The sequence below is a fragment of the Dendrobates tinctorius genome, unplaced genomic scaffold (assembly GCF_039654945.1).
Source record: "Dendrobates tinctorius isolate UK_male_01 unplaced genomic scaffold, ASM3965494v1 ptg000342l, whole genome shotgun sequence".
NCBI classification, from domain to species: domain Eukaryota; kingdom Metazoa; phylum Chordata; class Amphibia; order Anura; family Dendrobatidae; genus Dendrobates; species Dendrobates tinctorius.
The window spans coordinates 97902-112599 of NW_027362008.1; the positions used below are offsets into that span (position 1 = coordinate 97902).

At 54.1% G+C, this 14698-nt stretch overlaps 1 protein-coding gene across 1 annotated transcript in view; it reads left to right on the forward strand.

Annotated features, from left to right (window-relative positions):
• The window catches only part of LOC141074941 (uncharacterized), a 31243-nt gene that overhangs the window by 2247 nt on the left and 14298 nt on the right, over nucleotides 1-14698 (forward strand). The window contains exons 2-3 of the mRNA XM_073562269.1: nucleotides 1284-1431; nucleotides 1750-1929. Of these exons, the coding sequence (XP_073418370.1) occupies nucleotides 1354-1431; nucleotides 1750-1929 (258 nt within the window). The 5' untranslated portion in view covers nucleotides 1284-1353. The remainder of the gene's footprint in view (nucleotides 1-1283; nucleotides 1432-1749; nucleotides 1930-14698) is intronic.

Genomic DNA, 14698 nt, shown 5'->3' on the forward strand with positions numbered 1-14698 from the left:
TGCTATTCCATCTGGTTTGCGTTTAGTTGGACCATCATTTATTTTTCAACAGGACAATGGCCCCAAACACACCTCCAGGCTGTGTAAGGGCTATCTGACCAAGAAGGAGAGTGATGGGGTGCTACTCCAGATGACCTGGCCTCCACAGTCACCAGACCTGAACCCAATCGAGATGGTTTGGGGTGAGCTGGACCGCAGAGTGAAGGCAAAAGGGCCAACAAGTGCTAAGCATCTCTGGGAACTCCTTCAAGACTGTTGGAAGACCATTTCCGGTGACTACCTCTTGAAGCTCATGAAGAGAATGCCAAGAGTGTGCAAAGCAGTAATCAAAGCAAAAGGTGGCTACTCTGAAGAACCTAGAACATAAGACATATTTTCAGTTGTTTCACACTTTAATGATATAATTCCACATGTGTTAATTCATAGTTTTGATGCCTTCAGAGTGAATCTACAATTTTCATAGTCATGAAAATAAAGAAAACTCTTTGAATGAGAAGGTGTGGCCAAACTTTGGTCTGTACTGTACACATGTACACAGTGTATTACATATTTACAATTTATTACAGTTTTTTATGTTCTAAAGTTGTATTCCAATAAATAGATATTATGTTCTACCTAAATATCTTGATTATTGGATCATAGAAATGATTAAATCTCTGATGTTCACATTGTACTACAATACATTTCTCACTTAAATATAAGCAATGTATGTGGGAGTCGGAGTCGCAGGTTTAACTTACCGACTCCACAGCCCTGGTAGTTACCACGGTGACCGTCCCCCGCTGGAGATGTAGTTACCACGGTAACCGTCCCCCGCTGGAGATGTCGTTACCACGGTGACCGTCCCCCGCTGGAGATGTCGTTACCACGGTGACCGTCCCCCGCTGGAGATGTCGTTACCACGGTGACCGTCCTCCTCTGGCGGTGTCGTTACCACGGTGACCGTCCTCCTCTGGCGGTGTAGTTACCACGGTGACTGTCACTCACTGGAGATGTAGTTACCACGCTGACCGTCCTCCTCTGGCGGTGTAGTTACCACGGTGACTGTCCCCCGCTGCAGGTGTAGTTAGCACGGTGACCGGCCCCCGCTGGCAGTCTAGTTACCACGGTGACCGTCCTCCACCTGCGAGGCTGATAATGAACGGTCAGATCGTCAGAGGAGGCCGTGGTGGAGTTTTGTGGCTTTTCCTCCAGATTCTTCCTGATAAATGTTATTTGGGCTGAATTTAGTGATTGTCGTTCTCTCGTCCCCTGTGATTTCCATCTTCTCCTTCATCATGAAGACGCCGGCAGGACGAGATCCCTCCAGCTGATCCAGTGCTCATCCCTCCTCCTCCTGAATGACCCCCGAGGATGGACGAGGACAGGAATGAGACCACCAGGAGATTATTCCACTGCGCCCTGGAGATCATCTCCCTGCTGAGCGGAGAGGTAACTCCTCTACATTTCTATCAGCTTTATTGTGTGATGTGACGAGTCCGACACCGGGAGGAGGAAATCCAGAATAGGAGAGAAGGATTCTTTACTATAAGAGCAGGGATTCTGTGGAGCTCTCTGCCCGGAGGAGTTGTCATGGGGATTCCCTATAAGAGCTGTAGAGGGGCCGGGATGTCTGTCCGGAGTGTAATAATATTCCCGGTTATGGCCCCAGATTACTGGAGACGGTTATTGATCCCGGGATTTCTACTGATTGTCAGATCTGGAGTCGGGAAGGAATTCTTCTCCCTAAGTGTCTCTCTCCATACACAGGATTACACAATAGTGAGGAATACACCGGGGGGCTGTGTGACTCCCATCATCCATCTCCAGGAGTCAGGAGGGCGGAGCCCGGGCCCCATCACAGAGCCTCCCCCGCACTCCCCGATACATGAGAGGAACAAGAAGATCCTGGAGCTCAGCAACAAGATGATCGAGCTGCTGAGCGGAGAGGTGACTGCTGGGACATTATACAGGACTGGAGGATTCTGGGTGATGAGCGGAGAGGAGACTGCTGGGACATTATACGGGACTGGAGGATTCTGGGTGATGAGCGGAGAGGAGACTGCTGGGACATTATACAGGACGACACTGGAGGATTCTGGGTGATGAGAGGAGAGGTGACTGCTGGGACATTATACGGGACTGGAGGATTCTGGGTGATGAGCGGAGAGGAGACTGCTGGGACATTATACAGGACGGCACTGGAGGATTCTGGGTGATGAGCGGAGAGGTGACTGCTGGGACATTATACAGGAGAGCACTGGAGGATTCTGGGTGATGAGCGGAGAGGTGACTGCTGGGACATTATACAGGACGACACTGGAGGATTCTGGGTGATGAGCGGAGAGGTGACTGCTGGGACATTATACAGGACGGCACTGGAGGATTCTGGGTGATGAGCGGAGAGGTGACTGCTGGGACATTATACAGGAGAGCACTGGAGGATTCTGGGTGATGAGAGGAGAGGTGACTGCTGGGACATTATACAGGACGACACTGGAGGATTCTGGGTGATGAGCGGAGAGGTGACTGCTGGGACATTATACAGGACGACACTGGAGGATTCTGGGTGATGAGCGGAGAGGTGACTGCTGGGACATTATACAGGACGGCACTGGGGGATTCTGGGTGATGAGCGGAGAGGTGACTGCTGGGACATTATACGGGACTGGAGGATTCTGGGTGATGAGCGGAGAGGAGACTGCTGGGACATTATACAGGACGACACTGGAGGATTCTGGGTGATGAGTGGAGAGGTGACTGCTGGGACATTATACGGGACTGGAGGATTCTGGGTGATGAGCGGAGAGGAGACTGCTGGGACATTATACAGGACGGCACTGGAGGATTCTGGGTGATGAGTGGAGAGGTGACTGCTGGGACATTATACGGGACTGGAGGATTCTGGGTGATGAGCGGAGAGGTGACTGCTGGGACATTATACGGGACTGGAGGATTCTGGGTGATGAGCGGAGAGGAGACTGCTGGGACATTATACAGGACGACACTGGAGGATTCTGGGTGATGAGAGGAGAGGTGACTGCTGGGACATTATACGGGACTGGAGGATTCTGGGTGATGAGCGGAGAGTAGACTGCTGGGACATTATACAGGACGACACTGGAGGATTCTGGGTGATGAGCGGAGAGGTGACTGCTGGGACATTATACAGGACGGCACTGGAGGATTCTGGGTGATGAGAGGAGAGGTGACTGCTGGGACATTATACAGGACGGCACTGGAGGATTCTGGGTGATGAGTGGAGAGGTGACTGCTGGGACATTATACAGGACGACACTGGAGGATTCTGGGTGATGAGCGGAGAGGTGACTGCTGGGACATTATACAGGACGGCACTGGAGGATTCTGGGTGATGAGCGGAGAGGTGACTGCTGGGACATTATACGGGACTGGAGGATTCTGGGTGATGAGCGGAGAGGAGACTGCTGGGACATTATACAGGACGGCACTGGAGGATTCTGGGTGATGAGCGGAGAGGTGACTGCTGGGACATTATACAGGACGACACTGGAGGATTCTGGGTGATGAGCGGAGAGGTGACTGCTGGGGCATTATACAGGACGACACTGGAGGATTCTGGGTGATGAGCGGAGAGGTGACTGCTGGGACATTATACAGGACGGCACTGGAGGATTCTGGGTGATGAGCAGAGAGGTGACTGCTGGGACATTATACAGGACGGCACTGGAGGATTCTGGGTGATGAGCGGAGAGGTGACTGCTGGGACATTATACAGGACGGCACTGGAGGATTCTGGGTGATGAGCGGAGAGGTGACTGCTGGGACATTATACAGGACGGCACTGGAGGATTCTGGGTGATGAGCAGAGAGGTGACTGCTGGGACATTATACAGGACGGCACTGGAGGATTCTGGGTGATGAGCGGAGAGGTGACTGCTGGGACATTATACAGGAGGGCACTGGAGGATTCTGGGTGATGAGCGGAGAGGTGACTGCTGGGACATTATACAGGAGGGCACTGGAGGATTCTGGGTGATGAGCGGAGAGGTGACTGCTGGGACATTATACAGAAGGGCACTGGAGGATTCTGGGTGATGAGAGGAGAGGTGACTGCTGGGACATTATACAGGACGGCACTGGAGGATTCTGGGTGATGAGCGGAGAGGTGACTGCTGGGACATTATACAGGACGGCACTGGAGGATTCTGGGTGATGAGCGGAGAGGTGACTGCTGGGACATTATACTGGAGGGCACTGGAGGATTCTGGGTGATGAGCGGAGAGGTGACTGCTGGGACATTATATAGGACGGCACTGGAGGATTCTGGGTGATGAGAGGAGAGGTGACTGCTGGGACATTATACAGGAGGGCACTGGAGGATTCTGGGTGATGAGGGTAGAGGTGACTGCTGGGACATTATACAGGATGGCACTGGAGGATTCTGGGTGATGAGCGGAGAGGTGACTGTTGGGACATTATACAGGACGGCACTGGAGGATTCTGAGTGATGAGCGGAGAGGTGACTGCTGGGACATTATACAGGAGGGCACTGGAGGATTCTGGGTGATGAGGGTAGAGGTGACTGCTGGGACATTATACAGGACGGCACTGGAGGATTCTGGGTGATGAGCGGAGAGGTGACTGCTGGGACATTATACAGGAGGGCACTGGAGGATTCTGGGTGATGAGCGGAGAGGTGACTGCTGGGACATTATACAGGACGGCACTGGAGAATTCTGGGTGATGAGCGGAGAGGTGACTGCTGGGACATTATACAGGAGGGCACTGGAGGATTCTGGGTGATGAGCGGAGAGGTGACTGCTGGGACATTATACAGGACGGCACTGGAGAATTCTGGGTGATGAGCGGAGAGGTGACTGCTGGGACATTATACAGGAGGGCACTGGAGGATTCTGGGTGATGAGCGGAGAGGTGACTGCTGGGACATTATACAGGACGGCACTGGAGAATTCTGGGTGATGAGCGGAGAGGTGACTGCTGGGACATTATACAGGAGGGCACTGGAGGATTCTGGGTGATGAGCGGAGAGGTGACTGCTGGGACATTATACAGGACGGCACTGGAGAATTCTGGGTGATGAGCGGAGAGGTGACTGCTGGGACATTATACAGGAGGGCACTGGAGGATTCTGGGTGATGAGCGGAGAGGTGACTGCTGGGACATTATACAGGACGGCACTGGAGAATTCTGGGTGATGAGCGGAGAGGTGACTGCTGGGACATTATACAGGAGGGCACTGGAGGATTCTGGGTGATGAGCGGAGAGGTGACTGCTGGGACATTATACAGGACGGCACTGGAGAATTCTGGGTGATGAGCGGAGAGGTGACTGCTGGGACATTATACAGGAGGGCACTGGAGGATTCTGGGTGATGAGCGGAGAGGTGACTGCTGGGACATTATACAGGACGGCACTGGAGAATTCTGGGTGATGAGCGGAGAGGTGACTGCTGGGACATTATACAGGACGGCAATGGAGAATTCTGGGTGATGAGCGGAGAGGTGACTGCTGGGACTTTATACAGGACGGCACTGGAGGATTCTGGGTGATGAGCGGAGAGGTGACTGCTGGGACATTATACAGGACGGCACTGGAGGATTCTGGGTGATGAGCGGAGAGGTGACTGCTGGGACATTATACAGGACGGCACTGGAGGATTCTGGGTGATGAGAGGAGAGGTGACTGCTGGGACATTATTAGGGACTGGAGGATTCTGGGTGATGAGCGGAGAGGTGACTGCTGGGACATTATACAGGATGGCACTGGAGGATTCTGGGTGATGAGAGGAGAGGTGACTGCTGGGACATTATTAGGGACTGGAGGATTCTGGGTCATGAGCGGAGAGGTGACTGCTGGGACATTATACAGGATGACACTGGAGGATTCTGGGTGATGAGCGGAGAGGAGACTGCTGGGACATTATACAGGACGGCACTGGAGGATTCTGGGTGATGAGCGGAGAGGTGACTGCTGGGACATTATACAGGATGACACTGGAGGATTCTGGGTGATGAGCGGAGAGGTGACTGCTGGGACATTATACAGGATGACACTGGAGGATTCTGGGTGATGAGCGGAGAGGTGACTGCTGGGACATTATACAGGATGGCACTGGAGGATTCTGGGTGATGAGGGGAGAGGTGACTGCTGGGACATTATACAGGATGGCACTGGAGGATTTTGGGTGATGAGCGGAGAGGTGACTGCTGGGACATTATACAGGACAGCACTGGAGGATTCTGGGTGATGAGCGGAGAGGTGACCGCTGGGACATTATACAGGATGGCACTGGAGGATTCTGGGTGATGAGCGGAGAGGTGACTGCTGGGACATTATACTGGACGGTACTGGAGGATTCTGGGTGATGAGCGGAGAGGTGACTGCTGGGACATTATACAGGACGGCACTGGAGGATTCTGGGTGATGAGGGGAGAGGTGACTGCTGGGACATTATACAGGATGGCACTGGAGGATTCTGGGTGATGAGCGGAGAGGTGACTGCTGGGACATTATACTGGACGGTACTGGAGGATTCTGGGTGATGAGCGGAGAGGTGACTGCTGGGACATTATACAGGACGGCACTGGAGGATTCTGGGTGATGAGCGGAGAGGTGACTGCTGGGACATTATACTGGACGGCACTGGAGGATTCTGGGTGATGAGGGGAGAGGTGACTGCTGGGACATTATACAGGATGACACTGGAGGATTCTGGGTGATGAGCGGAGAGGTGACTGCTGGGACATTATACAGGACGGCACTGGAGGATTCTGGGTGATGAGGGGAGAGGTGACTGCTGGGACATTATACAGGATGGCACTGGAGGATTCTGGGTGATGAGCGGAGAGGTGACTGCTGGGACATTATACTGGACGGTACTGGAGGATTCTGGGTGATGAGCGGAGAGGTGACTGCTGGGACATTATACAGGACGGCACTGGAGGATTCTGTGTGATGAGCGGAGAGGTGACTGCTGGGACATTATACAGGACGGCACTGGAGGATTCTGGGTGATGAGCGAAGAGGTGACTGCTGGGACATTATACAGGACGGCACTGGAGGATTCTGGGTGATGAGCGGAGAGGTGACTGCTGGGACATTATACTGGACGGTACTGGAGGATTCTGGGTGATGAGCGGAGAGGTGACTGCTGGGACATTATACAGGACGGCACTGGAGGATTCTGGATGATGAGCGGAGAGGTGACTGCTGGGACATTATACAGGACGGCACTGGAGGATTCTGGGTGATGAGCGGAGAGGTGACTGCTGGGACATTATACAGGACGGCACTGGAGGATTCTGGGTGATGAGCGGAGAGGTGACTGCTGGGACATTATACAGGAGGGCACTGGAGGATTCTGAGTGATGAGCGGAGAGGTGACTGCTGGGACATTATACAGGATGACACTGGAGGATTCTGGGTGATGAGCGGAGAGGTGACTGCTCGGACATTATACAGGAGGGCACTGGAGGATTCTGGGTGATGAGGGGAGAGGTGACTGCTGGGACATTATACAGGACGGCACTGGAGGATTCTGAGTGATGAGCGGAGAGGTGACTGCTGGGACATTATACAGGATGACACTGGAGGATTCTGGGTGATGAGCGGAGAGGTGACTGCTGGGACATTATACAGGAGGGCACTGGAGGATTCTGGGTGATGAGGGGAGAGGTGACTGCTGGGACATTATACAGGATGGCACTGGAGGATTCTGGGTGATGAGCGGAGAGGTGACTGCTGGGACATTATACAGGAGGGCACTGGGGGATTCTGGGTGATGAGCGGAGAGGAGACTGCTGGGACATTATACAGGAGGGCACTGGAGGATTCTGGGTGATGAGCGGAGAGGTGACTGCTGGGACATTATACAGGACGGCACTGGAGGATTCTGGGTGATGAGCGGAGAGGTGACTGCTGGGACATTATACAGGACGGCACTGGAGGATTCTGGGTGATGAGCGGAGAGGTGACTGCTGGGACATTATACAGGAGGGCACTGGAGGATTCTGAGTGATGAGCGGAGAGGTGACTGCTGGGACATTATACAGGACGGCACTGGGGGATTCTGGGTGATGAGCGGAGAGGTGACTGCTGGGACATTATACAGGAGGGCACTGGGGGATTCTGGGTGATGAGCGGAGAGGTGACTGCTGGGACATTATACAGGAGGGCACTGGGGGATTCTGGGTGATGAGCGGAGAGGTGACTGCTGGGACATTATACAGGACGGCACTGGAGGATTCTGAGTGATGAGCGGAGAGGTGACTGCTGGGACATTATACAGGAGGGCACTGGGGGATTCTGGGTGATGAGCGGAGAGGAGACTGCTGGGACATTATACAGGAGGGCACTGGAGGATTCTGAGTGATGAGCGGAGAGGTGACTGCTGGGACATTATACAGGAGGGCACTGGGGGATTCTGGGTGATGAGCGGAGAGGTGACTGCTGGGACATTATACAGGAGGGCACTGGGGGATTCTGGGTGATGAGCGGAGAGGTGACTGCTGGGACATTATACAGGACGGCACTGGAGGATTCTGGGTGATGAGCGGAGAGGTGACTGCTGGGACATTATACAGGAGGGCACTGGAGGATTCTGGGTGATGAGCGGAGAGGTGACTGCTGGGACATTATACAGGACGGCACTGGAGGATTCTGGGTGATGAGAGGAGAGGTGACTGCTGGGACATTATACAGGACGGCACTCGAGGATTCTGGGTGATGAGCGGAGAGGTGACTGCTGGGACATTATACAGGACGGCACTGGAGGATTCTGGGTGATGAGTGGAGAGGTGACTGCTGGGACATTATACAGGACGGCACTGGAGGATTCTGAGTGATGAGAGGAGAGGTGACTGCTGGGACATTATACAGGACGGCACTGGAGGATTCTGGGTGATGAGAGGAGAGGTGACTGCTGGGACATTATACAGGACGGCACTGGAGGATTCTGGGTGATGAGCGGAGAGGTGACTGCTGGGACATTATACAGGATGACACTGGAGGATTCTGGGTGATGAGCGGAGAGGTGACTGCTGGGACATTATACAGGAGGGCACTGGAGGATTCTGGGTGATGAGCGGAGAGGTGACTGCTGGGACATTATACAGGATGGCACTGGAGGATTCTGGGAGATGAGCGGAGAGGTGACTGCTGGGACATTATACAGGACGACACTGGAGGATTCTGGGTGATGAGCGGAGAGGTGACTGCTGGGACATTATACAGGAGGGCACTGGAGGATTCTGGGTGATGAGCGGAGAGGTGACTGCTGGGACATTATACAGGATGGCACTGGAGGATTCTGGGTGATGAGCGGAGAGGTGACTGCTGGGACATTATACAGGATGACACTGGAGGATTCTGGGTGATGAGCGGAGAGGTGACTGCTGGGACATTATACAGGACGACACTGGAGGATTCTGGGTGATGAGCGGAGAGGTGACTGCTGGGACATTATACAGGAGGGCACTGGAGGATTCTGGGTGATGAGAGGAGAGGTGACTGCTGGGACATTATACAGGACGGCACTGGAGGATTCTGGGTGATGAGGGGAGAGGTGACTGCTGGGACATTATACAGGATGACACTGGAGGATTCTGGGTGATGAGCGGAGAGGTGACTGCTGGGACATTATACAGGAGGGCACTGGAGGATTCTGGGTGATGAGCGGAGAGGTGACTGCTGGGACATTATACAGGACGGCACTGGAGGATTCTGGGTGATGAGCGGAGAGGAGACTGCTGGGACATTATACAGGACGGCACTGGAGGATTCTGAGTGATGAGCGGAGAGGTGACTGCTGGGACATTATACAGGAGGGCACTGGAGGATTCTGGGTGATGAGCGGAGAGGTGACTGCTGGGACATTATACAGGAGGGCACTGGAGGATTCTGGGTGATGAGCGGAGAGGTGACTGCTGGGACATTATACAGGACGACACTGGAGGATTCTGGGTGATGAGCGGAGAGGTGACTGCTGGGACATTATACAGGAGGGCACTGGAGGATTCTGGGTGATGAGGGGAGAGGTGACTGCTGGGACATTATACAGGATGGCACTGGAGGATTCTGGGTGATGAGCGGAGAGGTGACTGCTGGGACATTATACAGGACAGCACTGGAGGATTCTGGGTGATGAGAGGAGAGGTGACTGCTGGGACATTATACAGGATGGCACTGGAGGATTCTGGGAGATGAGCGGAGAGGTGACTGCTGGGACATTATACAGGACGGCACTGGAGGATTCTGGGTGATGAGCGGAGAGGTGACTGCTGGGACATTATACAGGATGACACTGGAGGATTCTGGGTGATGAGCGGAGAGGTGACTGCTGGGACATTATACAGGACGGCACTGGAGGATTCTGGGTGATGAGCGGAGAGGTGACTGCTGGGACATTATACAGGACGGCACTGGAGGATTCTGGGTGATGAGCGGAGAGGTGACTGCTGGGACATTATACAGGACGGCACTGGAGGATTCTGCGTGATGAGCGGAGAGGTGACTGCTGGGACATTATACAGGACGGCACTGGAGGATTCTGGGTGATGATAGGAGAGGTGACTGCTGGGACATTATACAGGATGACACTGGAGGATTCTGGGTGATGAGCGGAGAGGTGACTGCTGGGACATTATACAGGACGGCACTGGAGGATTCTGGGTGATGAGGGGAGAGGTGACTGCTGGGACATTATACAGGATGGCACTGGAGGATTCTGGGTGATGAGCGGAGAGGTGACTGCTGGGACATTATACAGGATGACACTGGAGGATTCTGGGTGATGAGCGGAGAGGTGACTGCTGGGACATTATACAGGATGGCACTGGAGGATTCTGGGTGATGATAGGAGAGGTGACTGCTGGGACATTATACAGGACGGCACTGGAGGATTCTGGGTGATGATAGGAGAGGTGACTGCTGGGACATTATACAGGACGGCACTGGAGGATTCTGGGTGATGAGCGGAGAGGTGACTGCTGGGACATTATACAGGACAGCACTGGAGGATTCTGCGTGATGAGCGGAGAGGTGACTGCTGGGACATTATACAGGAGGGCACTGGAGGATTCTGGGTGATGAGCGGAGAGGTGACTGCTGGGACATTATACAGGACGGCACTGGAGGATTCTGGGTGATGAGCGGAGAGGTGACTGCTGGGACATTATACAGGATGACACTGGAGGATTCTGGGTGATGAGCGGAGAGGTGACTGCTGGGACATTATACAGGACGACACTGGAGGATTCTGGGTGATGAGCGGAGAGGTGACTGCTGGGACATTATACAGGAGGGCACTGGAGGATTCTGGGTGATGAGGGGAGAGGTGACTGCTGGGACATTATACAGGATGGCACTGGAGGATTCTGGGTGATGAGCGGAGAGGTGACTGCTGGGACATTATACAGGAGGGCACTGGAGGATTCTGGGTGATGAGGGGAGAGGTGACTGCTGGGACATTATACAGGATGGCACTGGAGGATTCTGGGAGATGAGCGGAGAGGTGACTGCTGGGACATTATACAGGACGGCACTGGAGGATTCTGGGTGATGAGCGGAGAGGTGACTGCTGGGACATTATACAGGATGACACTGGAGGATTCTGGGTGATGAGCGGAGAGGTGACTGCTGGGACATTATACAGGACGGCACTGGAGGATTCTGGGTGATGATAGGAGAGGTGACTGCTGGGACATTATACAGGACGGCACTGGAGGATTCTGGGTGATGAGCGGAGAGGTGACTGCTGGGACATTATACAGGACGGCACTGGAGGATTCTGGGTGATGAGCGGAGAGGTGACTGCTGGGACATTATACAGGACGGCACTGGAGGATTCTGCGTGATGAGCGGAGAGGTGACTGCTGGGACATTATACAGGATGGCACTGGAGGATTCTGGGTGATGATAGGAGAGGTGACTGCTGGGACATTATACAGGACGGCACTGGAGGATTCTGGGTGATGAGCGGAGAGGTGACTGCTGGGACATTATACAGGACGGCACTGGAGGATTCTGCGTGATGAGCGGAGAGGTGACTGCTGGGACATTATACAGGATGGCACTGGAGGATTCTGGGTGATGATAGGAGAGGTGACTGCTGGGACATTATACAGGACGGCACTGGAGGATTCTGGGTAATGAGCGGAGAGGTGACTGCTGGGACATTATACAGGATGACACTGGAGGATTCTGGGTGATGAGCGGAGAGGTGACTGCTGGGACATTATACAGGAGGGCACTGGAGGATTCTGGGTGATGAGGGGAGAGGTGACTGCTGGGACATTATACAGGATGGCACTGGAGGATTCTGGGTGATGAGCGGAGAGGTGACTGCTGGGACATTATACAGGATGACACTGGAGGATTCTGGGTGATGAGCGGAGAGGTGACTGCTGGGACATTATACAGGATGGCACTGGAGGATTCTGGGTGATGATAGGAGAGGTGACTGCTGGGACATTATACAGGACGGCACTGGAGGATTCTGGGTGATGAGCGGAGAGGTGACTGCTGGGACATTATACAGGATGACACTGGAGGATTCTGGGTGATGAGCGGAGAGGTGACTGCTGGGACATTATACAGGAGGGCACTGGAGGATTCTGGGTGATGAGGGGAGAGGTGACTGCTGGGACATTATACAGGATGGCACTGGAGGATTCTGGGTGATGTGCGGAGAGGTGACTGCTGGGACATTATGCAGGAGGGCACTGGAGGATTCTGGGTGATGAGCGGAGAGGTGACTGCTGGGACATTATACAGGATGACACTGGAGGATTCTGGGTGATGAGCGGAGAGGTGACTGCTGGGACATTATACAGGAGGGCACTGGAGGATTCTGGGTGATGAGGGGAGAGGTGACTGCTGGGACATTATACAGGATGGCACTGGAGGATTCTGGGTGATGAGCGGAGAGGTGACTGCTGGGACATTATACAGGACGGCACTGGAGGATTCTGGGTGATGAGGGGAGAGGTGACTGCTGGGACATTATACAGGATGGCACTGGAGGATTCTGGGTGATGAGCGGAGAGGTGACTGCTGGGACATTATGCAGGAGGGCACTGGAGGATTCTGGGTGATGAGCGGAGAGGTGACTGCTGGGACATTATACAGGACGGCACTGGGGGATTCTGGGTGATGAGCGGAGAGGTGACTGCTGGGACATTATACAGGACGGCACTGGAGGATTCTGGGTGATGAGCGGAGAGGTGACTGCTGGGACATTATACAGGAGGGCACTGGAGGATTCTGGGTGATGAGGGGAGAGGTGACTGCTGGGACATTATACAGGATGGCACTGGAGGATTCTGGGTGATGAGCGGAGAGGTGACTGCTGGGACATTATGCAGGAGGGCACTGGAGGATTCTGGGTGATGAGCGGAGAGGTGACTGCTGGGACATTATACAGGACGGCACTGGGGGATTCTGGGTGATGAGCGGAGAGGTGACTGCTGGGACATTATACAGGAGGGCACTGGGGGATTCTGGGTGATGAGCGGAGAGGTGACTGCTGGGACATTATACAGGAGGGCACTGGAGGATTCTGGGTGATGAGCGGAGAGGTGACTGCTGGGACATTATACAGGACGGCACTGGGGGATTCTGGGTGATGAGCGGAGAGGAGACTGCTGGGACATTATACAGGACGGCACTGGAGGATTCTGGGTGATGAGCGGAGAGGTGACTGCTGGGACATTATACAGGAGGGCACTGGAGGATTCTGGGTGATGAGCGGAGAGGTGACTGCTGGGACATTATACAGGACGGCACTGGAGGATTCTGGGTGATGAGCGGAGAGGTGACTGCTGGGACATTATACAGGAGGGCACTGGAGGATTCTGGGTGATGAGCGGAGAGGTGACTGCTGGGACATTATACAGGACGGCACTGGAGGATTCTGGGTGATGAGAGGAGAGGTGACTGCTGGGACATTATACAGGACGGCACTCGAGGATTCTGGGTGATGAGCGGAGAGGTGACTGCTGGGACATTATACAGGAGGGCACTGGAGGATTCTGGGTGATGAGCGGAGAGGTGACTGCTGGGACATTATACAGGAGGGCACTGGAGGATTCTGGGTGATGAGCGGAGAGGTGACTGCTGGGACATTATACAGGACGGCACTGGAGGATTCTGGGTGATGAGCGGAGAGGTGACTGCTGGGACATTATACAGGAGGGCACTGGAGGATTCTGGGTGATGAGCGGAGAGGTGACTGCTGGGACATTATACAGGACGGCACTGGAGGATTCTGGGTGATGAGAGGAGAGGTGACTGCTGGGACATTATACAGGACGGCACTCGAGGATTCTGGGTGATGAGCGGAGAGGTGACTGCTGGGACATTATACAGGAGGGCACTGGAGGATTCTGGGTGATGAGAGGAGAGGTGACTGCTGGGACATTATACAGGACGGCACTGGAGGATTCTGGGTGATGAGCAGAGAGGTGACTGCTGGGACATTATACAGGACGGCACTGGAGGATTCTGGGTGATTAGCGGAGAGGTGACTGCTGGGACATTATACAGGATGGCACTGGAGGATTCTGGGTGATGAGCGGAGAGGTGACTGCTGGGACATTATACAGGAGGGCACTGGAGGATTCTGGGTGATGAGGGGAGAGGTGACTGCTGGGACATTATACAGGACGGCACTGGAGGATTCTGAGTGATGAGCGGAGAGGTGACTGCTGGGACATTATAC